The sequence below is a fragment of the Theropithecus gelada genome, chromosome 11 (assembly GCF_003255815.1).
Source record: "Theropithecus gelada isolate Dixy chromosome 11, Tgel_1.0, whole genome shotgun sequence".
NCBI classification, from domain to species: domain Eukaryota; kingdom Metazoa; phylum Chordata; class Mammalia; order Primates; family Cercopithecidae; genus Theropithecus; species Theropithecus gelada.
This window is the reverse complement of record NC_037679.1, coordinates 55,528,496-55,547,150: the sequence shown is the minus strand read 5'-3', so window position 1 is coordinate 55,547,150 and position 18,655 is coordinate 55,528,496. Positions and strand designations below refer to the sequence as shown.

General features: G+C 35.2%; 1 protein-coding gene across 1 annotated transcript in view; it reads left to right on the top strand.

The window, feature by feature from the left end:
* CDK17 (cyclin dependent kinase 17) overlaps positions 1-12,178 on the top strand; it is a 32,075-nt gene extending 19,897 nt beyond the window's left edge. The window contains exons 7-13 of the mRNA XM_025403495.1: positions 1,778-1,898; positions 4,278-4,375; positions 4,892-4,997; positions 7,097-7,139; positions 8,130-8,220; positions 9,848-9,925; positions 10,454-12,178. Of these exons, the coding sequence (XP_025259280.1) occupies positions 1,778-1,898; positions 4,278-4,375; positions 4,892-4,997; positions 7,097-7,139; positions 8,130-8,220; positions 9,848-9,925; positions 10,454-10,491 (575 nt within the window). The 3' untranslated portion in view covers positions 10,492-12,178. The remainder of the gene's footprint in view (positions 1-1,777; positions 1,899-4,277; positions 4,376-4,891; positions 4,998-7,096; positions 7,140-8,129; positions 8,221-9,847; positions 9,926-10,453) is intronic.
* The last annotated feature ends 6,477 nt before the right edge of the window (positions 12,179-18,655 follow it).

Below are 18,655 nucleotides of genomic sequence, written 5' to 3'. Positions count from 1 at the left end.
TCTGTCCCTCTGAAAATTCTACCCTTTTCCCATGATCAGTGAAAATCAGAAGTCTTGGAACTAGTGATATAGATATTTTCACTAATGATAGAAAATGGCTTATATAATAATACCATATCACATTTAATTATTTTGGTTTAGGAGAGGTTGTTGCATTTCATTCCAACCAATATTGAAATTCTAATTGTGAACTAGAAGCCCATGTAGACAAACACTGTAGTTCAGAATCCTCTCAGGAGTGGGAGAGTAGGATACAGAGGAAACTATAACTGGTAATTTGCCTTGATATGGTATGTTGTGGGATAAGCACATTAGCAACCCTGTCCTTTGCCTTCCTATAACCCACTTTTAATATCAAGAAGAGAGATCAGAAACCTACCTCCATCTTGTTAATTAATTACCAAAATCAGTATGAAAATAATTTGTCGGTCGGACTTACTTCACCAAGTTGAGATGCTAGAGTAAAACTTGTAATTAAATGAAATAATGTCAACATTGTTCCAGTTATACCCTTTCCCCATTATACTGAACTAAAATACTATATGAGTCCTGCCTCATTAAATTTCTGACATTGTTTATGTGACCTTATTCAGTAAAATAAAATATTGAGTTATTTTGTGACATTTTTATTTAATATTTTAATCAGATATACAAAGTTATATATAACAGCAATCTCAGCCTAAAAAATTCTTCCTTGTTTTGGCCAAATAAATTAATAATTTTCCAGATATTTTTCAAAGTTGCTTCTTCAGATCGTAATTTAGAGGCTTAGAGATAGTAACAACTCTCTCACACTAGTAACTCGAGATAAAGTTGTAAACTCTAGCCTTTATTTCTGGATTATCAATGGATTCCATATTAAATTAGCAAAGGAATGGCAAATGTTTTATATCACTTACAGCAGGCTTGTCTGACCCATAGCCCATAGGCTGCATGTGGCCCAGGATGGCTTTGAATGCAGCCCAACACAAATTCGTAAACTTTCTTAAAACATGAGATTTTTTTACGATTTTTTTTTTTTTTTTTTTTTAAGGTCACAGCTGTTGTTAGTGTATTTTATGTGTGGCTTAAGACAGTTCTTCTTCCATTGTAGCCCAGGGAAGCTAAAATATTGGACACCCCTGACTTAAACAGCAATTAATAATATCCAAGGACAATGAAGTCTGTCTTACTCCAAAATCATCCATGTAACTTAAAACCTAAAAAGGGAGTACGGAACAGCATTGTAATTTTATTCCGAGGAAATTGTCTCTAAGTCGAGTTCTGCAAAGAAATTGTCAGTAAATCTCAGTGAGATTATGGATCAGTAACTTCACAGTTTTTGATAAAAAATGGTATAGCACATGAAAGTTGGAATCAGGTTAAAAGGTGACAAAAGCTCATAGCTGTTAGAAGTAAAATTGTGTGTCTCAATGTCATTGGCTTATTTTTGATTAATTTAATTGCAGTTGAGAAATAATTTTGGCATCATGATTCATGGACAGAAGGAAAACATCTTAAGTTTAGATTCACCCAGAACACTTCACCAGGTGTATTCAAACATAAAAGCAAGCATAGTCTCTGGTTGTGGAATTCTTGTTTAGTTCACTACATAAGGATTTGCTGACTCAGGGCCACTTGCACTCAACAAATTCCTAAAGCTAATTGTGTTGAAGCCTCAAGAAGCTACGAATTAACCATCTCAGGCATCCCTTTGAATGGAGTCATGGTGAGAATAGGGTCTGAGAGATCCATTATAGCTTTTGCTTTAACCCTTTGTTTTATTTTCCCTATGAAGGACTAGCCCGAGCCAAGTCAGTTCCCACAAAGACCTACTCAAATGAAGTTGTCACACTATGGTACCGGCCACCTGATGTGCTTCTTGGTTCCTCGGAGTACTCAACACAGATTGACATGTGGTAAATATATACAGATGTCACTGACATTTATAATTTTGAAAGAATGTAACTGTTAATGCAGGGTGTATTGATAAGTATTTGACTTTTAAGGAGGTATGATTTTAAAGAGCCATAATATGAACAGTGATTAATGAGTTCTGGCATGGGAATTAGATTACCTAGGTTTAAATACCAGTTCTGCCATTTAGAACTATGTAATAACTTTATTCAAATTACTGGCCTTTGCCTCTGTTTCCTCATTTAAGGAAATGGGAATAGTAACAACTACTTTGAAGTGTTGTAGGAGATGTTAAGATTAAATGAACACTCAGAAGAGTGCTTTATGAGACACTCAAGAGTATCTGATACATAGTAATTTAAAACAAAATTATCATTTTATCATCATTTAATATTCACCAAAATCTTTCTGCTTTAACTTGAACTAAAGGTAAAAATTAAAATATTGTAGTTATCTTTTTCACACACCACTTCGATCCTGACACTCTTCTACTCAAACACCATTATTGCCACCTCCTTCATTACCTATAGAATAAGGTACAATTAATTCCTCAATCTGATACTTAAGGATTTCCATAAGATGTCTCTAAACTACCTTTTCCAACTTATTTCAGACTATTTCTCAACAGAAATGTTCCCTTTTAGCAATATGGCATACTGACTACATCTCAGGAATAACGTGGACTTTCCTACCTTTGCTCTTGGTGTTCATACCAGTCCACCCATCTGGAATGCCCACTCTGGTGCCCTAACTTGGGCTCATTCCTAGTAACGTTCAGAACACAGCTTTTCGTAAATCCTTTTCTGAATATACTGTAGCCTCTGGTGGCAGTTCCTTCCTCTGAACTGTGGTTGCATTTATTTTCTGTTCTTCATGTGGTAATAAGTCATATACCTATTTCTGTTGCTATCTTGAACAATTATATAAAATGTCTCATATAACTTTTTAAAATTAATTTTTAATATTGTAAAATAGTTATAAAATTTATCATTTAAACCAATTTAAGTGTATAATTGAGACATTAAGTACATTTATATTGTTGTGCAACTATCACCACTATTTCTCTACCTCCAGAATCCTTCCATCTTGCAAAACCAAAACTCTGTACCCATTTAACAATTTCTTCCTATCCTCCTTCCCCACCTCTGGTTTCTGGTAACCACTGTTCTATAATACTTTCTGTCTCCATGAATTTGACTGTTCTGAGTACCACTTACGAGTAGAATCATGCAGTATGTGTCCTTTTGTGACTGGCTTATTTCATCTGGCATAATGTCTTTAAGGTTCATTCACATGGTACCTTATGCTAGAATTTCCTTCCTTTTTAAGGCTAAAAATACTCCATTAAATATATATTCCACATTCTGTTACCCATTTATCCATTGATGGACATTTGGGTTGCTTCCACCTTTTGACTATTGTAAATAATGCTGTTGTGTACATGGGTATACAAATACCTTTTCAAGACCTTGCTTTCAATTCTCTCTCTCTCTCTTTTTCTTTTTAAGAGACGTTGTCTCACCATGTTGTCCAGGCTGGTCTTAGACTCCTGGGCTCAAGCAGTCCTCCTGTATTGGCCGGATTTCCGTTCTTTTAGATATATATCTAGAAGTAGAATTGCTGGATCATATAGTAATTCTGTTTTTAATTTTTTGATGAACCACCATATTATTTTCCATAGAAACTATATCATTTTACTTTCTTACAATATGTAAAATTAACTTTTATATATAGCTGCTAGATTACAAGCCCTTTAATGGAAGGATTATGTCTTAAACTATGTATGTACATACAGTTCCTAGATGACTATTCTAGGAACCACCATTCTATTCGCTGAACCACCATCCATTTCTTTTCCTTCTCTTACACACACCACCTTGTACCAACATGTTCTATCTCTGCTTCCTGCATCAAAATGTCTTGAATCATTTGTTTCTCTCCATTTCTCCTGCCTAGCTTAGGTCACTGTCATCTCCTAGGTTACCAGAATATCTCTTCAGTTGTTTTTCCCACCGCCTGTCTTTGTTGTTCAATCCATGGTCTACACTATTGCTAATACAAGGATTCAGTGAGATAACTGATGCACTTAAAAAACATTTCTAACACATAGTAAATCTTCAGTCACTGTTGTTAGTGTTATTCTTCAAGGATTGTGCAAAGGAGAGTTGGACATTTTAAATGGGAAAAATAGATATAGCAATATAGAAATTGAGACAAATAGGGTAAATGTGAACAAATTAGTTAGATCTAAAATATCTCTTCAGGAGGTTTTCCAACAGGCTAGTGCAGAATTCTGCAGAGAGGCAATCTTAAGGAAAAGATTCTTGTGCTTCATAATATGTAAATGAATTGCTAAATTATTTTCATGATCTATTTTAAAGGGGTGTTGGTTGCATTTTCTTTGAAATGGCTTCTGGAAGACCTTTATTTCCAGGATCAACTGTGGAAGATGAACTACACTTAATTTTCCGACTGCTAGGTAACAGAAGAAATCTTTTCCCAGTGATTTTGCACCCACAATTGATTAGCTTGATAAGACTGTATCTCTAAAATACATATTTTAAAATTTGATACTGAGACTAACATAAATAGCTGTTACTTAGAAGAATTAGAATGAACGCTATGAAGATAGATCCTTCTAGGTAACTTCATCTGCTAAATTTTATCTTTGCAATAAAGATTCAGTGGAAAAACAGAATATAATTAGTATGGAAAATTGGATATCGGCATATTATTAAGGAATATTGCTAACTTTGGTGGTATCAACTGAATAGAAAAAGGGCCAGGCATCTGTTTTACAGTATCATTGCGAAGTCCAAACAAAAAGTCCATGTACATTTATTTCTGTTATATCAATTGCAGCTGAAGTAGTTAAGTCATCTGGTAAATGTAAATTGTTCTCTAAGACACTTTGTTATATATGCGCATATATAGTTTTTATATATAAATTTTATATATATTTATAAATATATTAAATTTTTTTTTTTTAATTCAGGAACTCCATCTCAGGAAACTTGGCCAGGTATTTCTTCAAATGAGGAGTTCAAGAACTACAACTTTCCAAAATATAAACCACAGCCTCTAATTAACCATGCACCCAGGTATTTTTTTTTTCTTACATGAAAGGGGAAACTCACATGATTCTTTTCAATCTTTTGAAGGATTAGCCACAGTAAGGATTCAGGAAAAAATACATAATACACATAATCCTTACATATTTTAGGATCTTATTTAATTTGGAACTGTATATGTATTAGAATTCTAGAGTTATGTAGATAGTTCCTTTTCCCAGAAAGAAGATATTGATTAATGCCTTATTCTGTACCACAAAGATTATGATGAAATTCCTGTTTTGCTTTCTACAGAATTATTCTGTATTTACTTAACAAAAACCTAAGAAAGGTTATGTAAGTGAAATCTTGACTCTATAACACAAGGTAACCTATCAGTATTTTGACGAGTGTTAATGATGTAATTCATATTTGAAGAATATAAACTCTGTCCGATTCCTTAGCAAAATGTAACATCTAAATGTCAGCCATTCATTTAAGTTTCTTCTTAGACCTACCCCAAGATCAATCCAAGGCTCCCAATAAAATTTGAGTCAGAACATTTTTACTTGTAGAATGTATTACATTTTTAGGAGATAACATAGAATAACCCCTTTGACTGCATTTTCCATCTCCCCAGCCCCCCAACCCCCCCAAAATTTGAAAGTCACCAAGATACCAAATAAGGACATCATTTGTTTTAACCCAAAGCCATTCACATTGCTCACAACATAACATACTTGTTTTGCTTCCTTTTATTTTCAAGCTAGGGAAGGAAGAGCAAAATGGTTATGACACCAAAAATATTTTTAAAGTATTTATGTGAGTTGGTACTCTTATTGTTACTATAGCAACTAATACCATTCTAACTGGGTTTTCTTAGGAAGAAGAATAATATGTGCTGGGCTTTTTTTTGCACGTCTCTCCCAAGTAGCACAAATTCTATTTTTGTCCTTTAATTATTGCTTGCTTTTGGTAATGTTCCATGTAGAAGGTTGAAGCTTTTCTTTGAAGCAGAGTCTCCATGACTGTAGTACCTAGTTTGTCTGTGCCCAGGGAACTCTGGATATGTGCTAGAATGGCAAACTACGTAGAATGTCTAGACTGCAGCATCCACAGGACCCACTTGAGAGCACTTGGAAGAAAATGTTTCTTTACTCATTATTGTACTTTTACCAGTGAAAGGCAGTGTAAGATAGAACCTGTTATTTCTGATCAAGATAATCCCAGGCCGGGCTCAGTGGCTCACACCTGTAATCCTAGCACTTTGAGGGGGGCCGAGGCAGGCTGATCACCTGAGGTTGGGAGTTTGAGACCAGCCTGACCAACAGGGAGGAACCCTGTCTCTACTAAAAATACAAAAAATTAGCCCGGTGTGGTGGTGCATGCCTGTAATCTCAGCTACTCGGGAGGCTGAGGCAGGAGAATCGCTTGAACCCAGGAGGCAGAGGTTGCAGTGAGCCAAGATTGCACCTTTGCATTCCAGCCTAGGCAACAAGAGCGAAACTCCATCTCAAAAAAAAAAAAAAAAAAGATAATCCTTTAACCCTACTACCCCTAGTTATACTAATTTCATCTTTATTATGTCATTAGTTTTATATCCCTTACTGATGAAGGTTTATGAAGTTATTGTAGCATATTTAAATTGAACTCAATACCTTCTAGTACCTCATGCTAAGCAGACAACTCTAAAAATTTGTTCCTGAATAGCTCATTTCTGTGTTTGTCTTGAACAACAGTGATACATTTTAAGGTCACTTGTCTCTGTGTTTTCACCTATGTAATAGGAAAGTGATGCTCTTATATACTTGCCTTTAGTGAAAGACTGTGAAAAGTGATACAATATTTAAGCTTTCTTAATACTATAAGTTACATTGTTTTGAGACAGCATGGTGATTTTTAAAATTCTTTCATTTGTTCTTGGATATTGAAAATTCAAATTGAAGCCAAGTTATTTATGACTTATCCTTAAACAAATAGTAAGGCCAGTCTTTTAAGACTAAAACAGATTTGAGCCTATTTGAAGGCAACGAGTGACTATTTTAGGGCATTTAAATTTAGCAGATTAAAACACTTAGAAAATAGTTTTATCTGAAAAGTTTTATCAGCTAAGAGAGAATAAATTTTTACTTGTTCTTTGTTGTTTCTAGGTTAGACTCTGAAGGAATTGAGTTGATAACAAAATTTCTTCAGGTAAGTCAGATCTTACAGTAATTGTTAAATAGGTAGTTAAGCCTCAGCTTCCTCATCTGTGGAATGGGATCAGTAGTACTTCCTCAGTATTGTTAATGACAAAATTATCTATGCTTAAGGCACATGTTTAAGTAAAAAATAAAAATAATATGGCTTCTCCTGATGTGCCTGGGTCTCTTGTCACTTACAACAGTCTGAGGTAGTTGGTTATTGGCATTGATCAGCCATGTCAAGGCCACATTCTCTGCAATTGATGCTCTCTTATGTTCTCTTTTCCTTATACCTACAGCCTTTGTAGGATGCTCTGCCTCCAAATACCATTCATATTTCCCTCCAAAGCAAGAATAAGAGGGGACGATAAGTCCCTTTATTACCAGCCACATTAGTCCTCTTGGAACTTGGAAGCAAAAGCTTTACAGAAACCCCTACAAGGTTTCCTTCCAAGTCTCATTGGCCAGAACATTAATTGTAGGAAAGACTGGGAATTGGGGAGCAGGATTGTCATAATTAGCGTAAATTTAGAAGAGTTATAATTCATGATTCATCTATCAGAGCTGATGGACACCTTGAAGAAACCTAGGTTGTATCATCAAAGAAAAAAGGGAAATGAGTATTGGATAGGTAATTAAGAATGGATGCCATAAAAATACTAGGTATGTGTCCACCAGTCCTTTGGTATTCATGCAGAGAAGTAACTACACAGGTCAAATATTTTTATTTTTCTTTGCTTCAGAAAGTACAAGGAATGTAAATTCTTATTTAAGATCCAGCCTTATGTTAGAAATGTGGAACTGAGATGATATTATGCAATCTCAGCGGTGACTCAAATTAGAGTATAACTGGAGTATTCCAAATTGTTGATTGAAAAATAGTCATCATATTAAATAATCAAAATTTTTAAAAATAGCTCTAAATGCTAATTTGCCCATCTCCTACTTTTTATAGTAATTAGAGAAAAAGCTAATGAAGCAGTTCTTTGCTTTTTCACAGTATGAATCTAAGAAAAGGGTTTCAGCAGAAGAAGCCATGAAACATGTGTACTTTCGAAGTCTGGGACCAAGAATACATGCTTTACCAGAAAGTAAGAGAAATCCTAAAGTGTTTTCCCCGCTTTATTTTTATTTGTCCGGGGTTAGGGACTAGGGTGATTGGGGAGATGGCTATTGATTTTTAAGCCTAAGATTTTAGTATTTTCTGTAGTTAGATTAGAATTTCTTGAAGGGAGGTATGTGTCTTATTTCCCTATGATTTAGTTATTACTTGTAACATTGAGCACATTGTCAGGAAACCAATGTAGGAAACCAAAAGTACTTAGGCAAAGATCATTAATCTTATTGGACTTTAGTTGGAACATGTCATCTGATGACAGGCATTGTCCCTAGGCCCAATCTAGCTTCAATTTAGAGTTGTTAAAAGTGAATTTCAAACAAAAACTAATGAAGCATAACCGAAACATTAATTGTTTTCTTGTGAAAATACAGTTTTTCTTGAGATACAAAAATGATTTTCCTTTATTGTGGTCACTCTGATTTTACTATCCGCATGACGGCGGTGAGCGTATTGTCAGAGTCACTGAAATAGCAGATTTCCCGTGCCTGAGTAACATTGATTTTACTCGTAACATTCTATTTTTAGATTACCACAGTATTTTACTTTAAAATAGAGTAAGGTGAGTGGAGAATTGGAAGAATGTTTCGGAACTAAGCTGCCAAAAGCTTTCGTTAATTTCCCATTCTCATTTATTAGACAATATTGATTCATCAAAGCTTGTGTAGCAGTCAGTGACAAAGCTAACTGGAATAAAAAATCCTTAATACTTTTCACTTCAACTTTACTGGATGTATTTAAATGAAAGAATACCTCTTTGACAGAGATTGGAAATGAAAGATATAAATTACAAGTGTTCTTTTAAAGATATTTGTATTTCACCGGGCGCAGTGGCTCATCCCTGTAATCCCAGCACTTTGGGAGGCCGAGGCGGGCAGATCATGAGGTCAGGAGTTCGAGAGCAGGCTGACCAACATGGTGAAACCCTGTCTCTACTAAAAATACAAAAATTAGCCGGGCCTGGTGGCACGTGCCTGTAATCCCAGCTATTCAGGAGACTGAGGCAAGAGAACTGCTTGAACCTGGGAGGCGGAGGTTGCAGTGAGCCGAGATCATGCCACTGCACTCTAGCCTAGGCGACAGAGTGAGACTCCATCTCAAAAAGAAAAAGATATTTGTATTTCATTATTAATACCAAGTTTCACTTTGAGGTAGGCAATTATGGTTGCACAAACCTTTTCCTTGTTTTTCACTAAAATTCCGAAGATAGCTTGAAGGCCTGATACCTTCATGTCATTGTAAGGAGACAGAGAGAAAGGACAGAGAGAATTAACACCTAGTATAATAATATATTTTGACTGGATCTCCCAACCCCAGAAAGTCCTGGAACAAACAGTGTATATTCTCCTCAGAGAAACACTGCTCACAACATGCTCTAACACAGAGTTGGGAGAAGAAAGGTTCTAAAGGTGGATTACTTCATTCATTTAGTTTTCTCTTCAGCACATTGGGATAAAAAGGAAAAATTTCAGCAGGGCTATCACCTTGTAAAATGGTTTCATATTGAATCAGTATATGCTTTATAAACATTTGTTGATAGTTGGGTTGTGTTTGTTTTAATGTTAGACCTTCACCTAATAATTTTTGTCTATGCATTTTAGGTGTATCAATATTCAGTTTGAAAGAGATTCAGTTGCAAAAGGACCCGGGTTTTCGAAATTCTTCTTATCCAGAGACAGGTGTGTTTGTCATAAACCATTTCACGTGTCGATCATGAATTTTTGCGTGGAACCAAGCTTTTGGTTTATAAATTGATCAGTAAAATTATTGATGTAAAAACCAATGTACAGTGCATTCCACAACTGTTTATGTTTAGCATTGCACGTACTCACTTTTCTGTATGATGTGGGCAGCTCAGTAAATCTTCAGAGAAAAATCTGACTCAGTCAAGTCAGGGATCCTGAAAGCTGCAGATGGCACAAAGACCTTTTACAAGTGACTTGGCTTGATCACTGCACACGCCATCCCTGGTACCTGAGGCAGAAGACACATCTTGTGCTTCCCTAGTCATCAGGTTCATCACTTCGAAGCATAGAAGCTGTAGACTGACCCCATCAACAGAAGGGTCATTTAAGACAGTGCTGATCACTCTTACCATGGAATATTAGCTTTTGCTGGTAGGAACATTAGCTTCCTAGTCACCAAATAACTGTGTGTGGGATAAAACTGAACCTTGAACTGCCTCATAAAATGACTTTATATTTTAGGACATGGGAAGAACAGAAGACAGAGCATGCTCTTTTAAGTCTGATAACATGGTTTCAAGCCCAGCCCCCAGCCTTTCTTACCAATCAAGGACTCAGATCTGAAGGCAATTATTTCTTTTGGTGGACTTGGAATCTCCGTTTGTCTACACTGTCCTCTTCACAGTGGAGTCTTTTTATTTCAGACCTACAGATTGTTTTTATATTTGTTGTCACAGTGTGACAATTTTTTGTACAGTCGGTTTTAAGGTCTTCTCTGCCATTAGAGCCAGTAGGTTACAGCTATTGATGTAACTGTAGCTGCAATTTTTGTGCAGGACTGAGAAACACAGTGCATTATTTATTGCGGAATCATTGCTGCTAAATAACTACTGTCTGTTTATTTAACACAACAATTGAATGCCTGAAGAAGTTGCAGTGGCTTTATTATATGTGAATGCATCTGTTTCTCCTCACGAATTGTTTTACTGCTGCATTTTTTGTTTGTTTTTAAAATTAAACTGCAGTGTTTCCTGGAATGTAAATTTAGCTTTGCTTAATAGTAAAATAAGTGAGCCATCTTGAACACTTTAATTTTATACTATATAATTTCTTAATGAACATTGGCAAATAGAGTAGCTAAGAGATTGACAAGCACATTATGTTTAGATAAGCATGTGATGCAGAAGTTGATTCAAGCAAGTGAATCTCTGACACTTTGAGGATCTCACATTAGACACCAACAAATTAAAGCTCCAAAATTACTTATTTTTTACCTGTTCCTCACATTAGAAATGTCTACTGCATATTACTGGATATTCGTATACTAATATGCTTACCTATTTTACATTGTGTTTTAAATTTAGTTAAAACTTAACTGTAGAAGTCCATTTAAACACGAAGTCTTGCTTTGTTTGTTTTAAATACATTTATTTTATTAGAAAGGATGATACTTCATTGGGGAACAGTTTCTTTCATTTGGGGGCTATGTGTTTCAATAACATTCACTTGGAATCAGCTGAAAGCTGTAATATGTCTTTGAAATGAGCCATGATAAATTACAAACAAGAGAAATGAGAACTTACAGGATTGCTTGAAATTATTGTTGGTATTATCTGTTTACCAGAGATACTAAATATTAGTTTTAATTATGCATCTCTTCGAACATCATAAACACACTTTGATGTTGGTAACAGTATTTTAAGCATTTGTGTTCACTTTTAAGGACTATTTGTTTAGTGCATCTTACTATAAATCTTAATTGGTATATTTTGAAATGGTCGTGTAAATTTTTGCCTTATATATCATGAAAATAGTCATAACTTAATTTCTTTTCCTGAATTCACTGTAAAACATTCAGGGGTCCTACCATTTCTGTTCAGGAAATCTTGTAGTTTATTGTTGTTATTTAACAGTATTAAGTGGATTTTTGTATATTTCATTTTAACTTTATTTGTGAATAGTGATTGTGGCATGTTTGGGGTGTTATTTTAATATTTCATGATACTGAAATTTTAATTTTTAAAAAAATTTTCTGGAAGAAACAGATTCATGTGTAATGGTGAATATTGGACCACTACTGCTTTTCACATTTGTAAATTGGTTTTATGTTAAACCTTGTAGCCTAACAAACTGCTGTTCTTTCTAACTGACAGACATGTATTAATATTGTACTTTGAAGGTTATAAATATGTGGAAATTCCTTCATTTTGTTTTGAAATTTATAATAACAAAATCTCCATGTTGTTAGAATGTGGTTTTATTGAGTCGCAGTTCTTTCTTGGGGATGAAGGCTGTGCCAAGTGGGGTCCTTTCCTTTTATGGGTCATTCTCAAGATAGTGAAGTCTCACTGTGCTAGAGGTGTTATTGCTTTCTGTTTGTGCCAATCATTTGCTTAGTAATTTCTACTGGGTTTTTTTTTTTTAATAGCACTCTCAATTATAAAGTTTCAAATTTGTCATTTCATAGAATGTATATTTGATTTGTTGCAAATTTGACGTATAGTTTTTCATAGGCTTAATTCTTGCGTATAAAAGGTGAAAATATATATCCATTTGTTGCATAAAATGTTTCTTCCTAGGAATTCCTTAGGGGTATTTCTTCATTTTATTAAGGAATTTGGCAAGCAAACAAGTGTTTGTTTTTTTGTTTTATTTTTGATACTCGAGCACCATTCAGATCCTGAAAACATTGCAGTGAAGGGAATTGAAACTTCGAAACTGGGAACTTTGAATACCTATGATTCCTCTTAAACTGATAAAGGTTCTTAAAGGTAAGAGAAGATATGCCTTTTATGTTTTCTTTCCAATTGGTACTGTGAACACACATTGGATGTGTCACTTTAGGTGTATACAGTGGCTGCATTCTGTCTAAGGCTTTATCAACTTTCATTTGAAAGGCTGTTAACATATAATAATCTATCTTTTGGACTTGGGACTATTTATGTGGGTTGTTTTTATCTTTTAAAAATTGTGTTTTTATTTTATATATATATATATATATATATCATAAAATTTGGCATTGTAATTATTTGTATGTGTACAGTTCAGTGGCATAATTATAGCCAGAAAGTTGTATAACAGTTACCACTATCTACTTCTTAAATTTTTCATCACTCCAAACAGAAACGGTGAACCATTTTACCCTGCCCCAGCCCCTGGTAACTGCTAATCTACTTTCTGTCTCTCTGAATTTGCCCATTCTAGGTATTTCAAATAAGTGGAGTCATACCATATTTGTCCTTTTGTGTCTGGCTTATTTCATTCAGCATAATGTTCACAGTTCATCCATGTTTAGCATGTATCAGGACTTCATTTCTTATCATGACTGAATAATATTCTATTATGATTATACATATTTTGTTTATCAATTTATCTGTTGATGGACACTAGGATATCCCATCTTTTGGCTTTTGTGAATAATGCTGTATGAACATTGGGGTATAAGCATCTGTTTGAGTCCTTGTTTTTAGTTATTTGGGGAGTATATACACCTAGGAGTGGAATTGCTGGGTCATATGATAATTCTGTGTTTGACTGAGGAACTGCCAAAATGTTTTCCACAGTGGCTGTACTGTTTGATATTTGCAGTAGTAATACATGAGGGTTCCAGTTTCTCCTCATCCTTGCCAATTCTTTTTTCCCTCTTTTTTTATTACATTCATTCTAATAGGTTGAAGTGGTATTTCATTGTAGTTTTTATTTGCATTTACCTAATGATTAGTGATGTGGAACATCTTTTCATACTTTTTTGGCCATTTGTTTATTTGCTTTGGATAAACCTTTATCCAAAGGTTTATTCAAGTACTTTGTCCATTTTAAAAATAGGGTTGCTTGTCTTTTTGTCACTGAGTTGTAAGAGTTCTTTATGTGTTTTGGCTATTACATCTTTATGAGGTATTTTATTTGTAGTTATTTTCTCCTGTTCTTTGGGTTCTCTTTCACTTTCTTTGGTGTCCTTTCGTTGCACAGAAGTTATTTTTTATTTTATTTTTATTTATTTATTTATTTATTGAGACGGAGCCTTGCTCTGTTGCCCACGCTGGAGTGCAGTGGTACAGTCTCAGCTCAATGCAACCTCTGCCTCCTGGGTTCAAGCGATTCTCCTGTCTCAGCCTCCCAAGTAGCTGGGATTATAGGCATGTGCTCCATGCCTGGCTAATTTTTGCATTTTTAGTAGAGACGGGATTTCACCATGTTGGCCAGGCTGGTTTCGAACTCCTGACCTTGTGATTTGCCCACTTGAGCCTCCCAAAGTGCTGGGATTACAGGTGTGAGCCACCATGCCCGGCCAAAAGTGTTTAATTTAATGACATCCATTTTATCTCTTTTTTTGTTGCCTGTGCTTTTTGTGTCATATTTAAGAAAGTATTGTCATGTTTCAGAGGTCGTAAGTCTTTGCTCTTATAATTTCCTTTAAGAGTTTATATTTTTAGCTGTCAGATTTAGAGCCTTGATCCATTTAAATTTTTATATGTGATATAAAGTAAGGGTCTGACTTTATTCTTTTGCATGTGAATATCAATTTTTTTTTCCAGCACCATTTGTTGAAAAGACTGTCCTTTCCCCATTGAATGGTCTTGGTGCCCTTCTCAGAAATCAGTTGACCGTAGATGTGAGGTTTGTTTCTGGGCTGTCAGTTCTGTTCCATTCGTCTATATGTCTGTCTATAAGGGTTTGTAGCACAACATTTTGATTACTGTCTTTAGAACGTTTTAAATCAGAAAATGTGAGTCTTCCAACTTTGTTCTCTTTTTCAAGATTGTTGTAGCTATTCAGAGTCTCTTGAAATTCCATATGAATTTTAAGATGGAATTTTCTATTTCTGCAACAACAACAAAACACCATTGGGATTATGATAGGGATTGCATTAAATTAGAATCTATAGATCACTTTGGGTAGAATTATAATCGTAATAATATTAAATCTTCCAATCTATGAACACAAGATGTCTTTCCATTTAGTTAGGTCATCTTTAATTTCAGCAACATTTTGTAGTTTTCAGTATACAAGTCTTTTGCCTTAAATTTATTCATAATCTTCTTATTCTTATTGATGTTATTGTAGATGGAGTTGTTTTCTTAATTTCTTTTTGGATATTTTTCATTGCTAGTGTATAGAAATACAAGTAATTTTAGTGTGTTGCTTTTGTATGCCGCTTTGCTAAATTTGATTATTAGCGTTAACAGGCTTTCTGTGGAGTCTTTAGAGTTTTCTACACATAAGATCTTGTTACCTGCAAGGAATGATAGTTTTACTTCCTCCTTTATAATTTGGATGCTGTTTATTTCTTTCTCTTGCCTAATCACTCTGTCTAGGACTTCCAGTACTATGTTGAAGTGATGAAGGAGTATGTCCTTGTCTTGTTTTGACCTTACGGGCAAAGCTTTCAGTCTTTCACCACTGAGTATGCTATTAACTGTGTCCTTCTATGTATGGTCTTTAACATGTTAAGGAAGTTCCTTTCTATTCCTAGTTGATTGAGTATTTTTATCTTGAGAATATTGGGTTTTCTTCAAATGCTTTTTCTCCATCAATTAAGATGATTTGTTTTCTATATTCTATTGATGTATATTACATTGATTTTCGTATGTTAAACCACTCTTGCATTCCTTGGATAAATCCCACTTGATTATGGTATGTAATTCTAATACGCTGCTGAATTGAGTTTGCTAATTTTTTTGAGTATTTTTGCCTGTATTCATAAGGTATTTGGCCTGTAGTTATTCTTTTCTTACAGTGTTTTTGTCTGGATTTGGTATCAGGGTAATGCTGGCTTAATAGAAAGAGTTAGGAAGTGTTCTCTCCTCTTTAGTTTTTTGGAATAGTTTGAGGATTGGTGTTAATTCTTCCTGAAATGTTTGGTAGAATTCAGCAGTGAGGTGACCTGGCCCTGGCTTTTCTTTTTTCAGAGGTTTTGATTAATGATACAGTCTCCTTGTTATGTATAATTTTATTCAGATTTTTTATTTCTTTTCAGTTTTGGTAGTTTGTGTGTTTCTAGGAATTTGTCCATTTAATCTGTTATATCCAGTTTGCTGGCATAAACTTTTTCATAGTAGTCTCTTATCCTTTTTATTTCTGTTATTGATCTCTAATTTCATTCCATTATGATTACAGAAGATAGTATGCATGATGTCAGTTTTTAAAAATTTATTAAGACTTGTTTTGTGGCCTAACATATGGTCTGTTCTGGAGAATGCTTCATGTATATTTGAGAAAGTATGTCTCATTCTACGGAAAATGTTGTTGGGTAGAGTGTTTGGTGTGTGTCTGTTGGGGCTAATTGGTTTATAGTGTTCAGTTCCTCTCTTTCTTTACTGATCTGACTCTTTTGTACATTATTGAAATGGGAATATTGACATGTCCAACTGTTATTGCAGGATTGTCATATTTCTCCTTTCAATTCTGTGAGTGCATGCTTCATATATCTGGGGGCCCTGTTACTGGGTGCATATGTGTTTATAATTGTTACCTATCTTCTTGATGGATTGAACCTTTCAGCAATATATAATGTCCTTTGTCTCCTGTAACTTTTTTTTGATACTTTAGTCTATTTTATCTGACAAAAATAGGGCTGCCCCATATCACTTTTGGTTACTGTTTGTATGGAATATTTTTTCCATTCTTTTATTTTCAGCCTCTTGAAAGTAAAAATACAGTGTCTGTGTTTTTAAAATGAGTCTCTTATAGATAGCATATTGACAAATCATTTTTTAAATCCATCCTGCCCATCTCTGCCCATTAATTGGAGACTTTACAACATTTACATTTAAAATAATTACTGATAAGGAAGGACTTCTGCCATTTAGCTGTTTCCTGTATGTCTTATGTGCTTTTTGTTCTTCAGTTCCTCCATACTGCCTTGTATTTAGTTTTTGTTTTTGTTTTTTTTTTTTTTGGTAATGTACCATTTTTATTTTCTTCTTCTTTCTTTGCCTATATATTTTTAGTTATTTTCAATTCATGTCATTTAAAAATATTTATCCCCAAATGTAATCCCTCCGAGTTTATTATTTATGTCAGTGATTTTATTTTTAAAATATTCTAATGTAGATTCTTACATTGATTCTTTTTGATTGACAAGTTCATCCATATCAGAATTTTAAGTGTTAACACAAGCCCTCAAGCAATGCTGCTGAAGAATTTGCATACTTTTGTGTGCTCCAAACTTGAAATTTCCAAAGTTTTTAATGCATTACTTTAGACCCAAGAGAAAGGTACAACGTTTTTCCCTCTTGTTCAGTGCAAATCTGAAACTATTTAGTGTTTTTTTGTTTTTGTTTTTGTTTGAGATGGAGTTGTACTCTGTCACCCAGGCTGGAGTACAGTGGTGCAGTCTCGGCTCATTGCAACCTCCGCCTCCCAGGTTCAAGCAATTCTTCTGCCTCAGCTTCCTGAATAGCTGGGGTTATAGGCACATGCCACCATACCTAGCTGATTTTTGTATTTTTAGTAGAGATGGGGTTTCACTATGTTGGCCAGGCTGGTCTTGAACTCCTGACCTCAGGTGGTCCACCCGCCTCGGCCTCCCAAAGTGCTAGGATTACAAATGGAGGCCCCACGCCTGGCCTGAAACTATTTTCTGATCTTAAATTCAGAGTCTGGGCTTAGATAGGCAGGAGTTGCCCTGAGCTGTCACCATTCCCAACTGAAGTTATTACCGTGAGTTTCCATAACTGACCCAGAAAACCACTGAAGTCACCAATTTTCTGTTAGACTGAAACAGAAAGAAGGTGACCAAGCCACTGATTATAAAGCTACTTTGATTAGAAGAGAATATAAAATTTCAGTCTGTGATGATGGGGAGGATTTTTCATTGGTGGGGTTCCCCTAAGAGAAGTGAGAAAATTCCACTAATTTGAAAACCCATTTCTGAAAGACTACCATTTCAAAGACTGTAAACTAAACCTCTGTTGAGTAGAGTGGGTATGGGAGCTAGGTATGCAGGTGTGCATCTGTGAGAGGGGGACAGGGAGAGAATTACTGAGGCTGGAATAGGAATTCTGATGGCTGCTCTTGCTGCTCTCTTCCACCTTAACCCTGCCGCAGTAGTGATGCAGAGATACCTGGGCTGGACCATAAAGATGACCATGAAGATTTAGTTGGTGACCCTCAGGATGATAAGCAGCACCTTTCAGAGGGTAAGGGAAACTTAGCATCTGCCAACAGTCTTGTATGTTTACAAAAGGATGGGTCCACTGGGCTCTGATTGAGGTATGGAATTTTAGTGGATACAGATTTGGGACTTAGCAAGACTCCCTTGGGACTCTTTCGAGTCTTTCCTAGAACAGTGCTGGTCGAAACAGTGCCACTCTCCAGCCGTTTCTCCAGCTATATTGACAATAGTTCCACATTCTAGCAGTCAAAATAGTCTTAAGGATCATCTTTATCTTGTTATTTTCTTCCTCATACATGTATGCAGCTGAGGTTGTCAAGTGATGAGTGGGTGACGTGGTGCTGTTACAGGCTGTGTAGCTCATCTCTGGATGATGATCATGCACTATTATTCCAGAAACACTGAAAAAGGTTTTTTTTGAGGGCCCTATCCTGCCATCTTATTCTTCCACAGAATCGTAGTTAATGACTGTGTCATTACTCCTCAGGGATCTAGAAGCCTTCCTCCTTCCTCCCTCCTCCCTCCTCCCTTTTGAGTTTCAACTCTATTGGTATCTACATTACTATCTCATATCATGAACTATAGGCTTTGTTCTCTGTGAGGGTAAA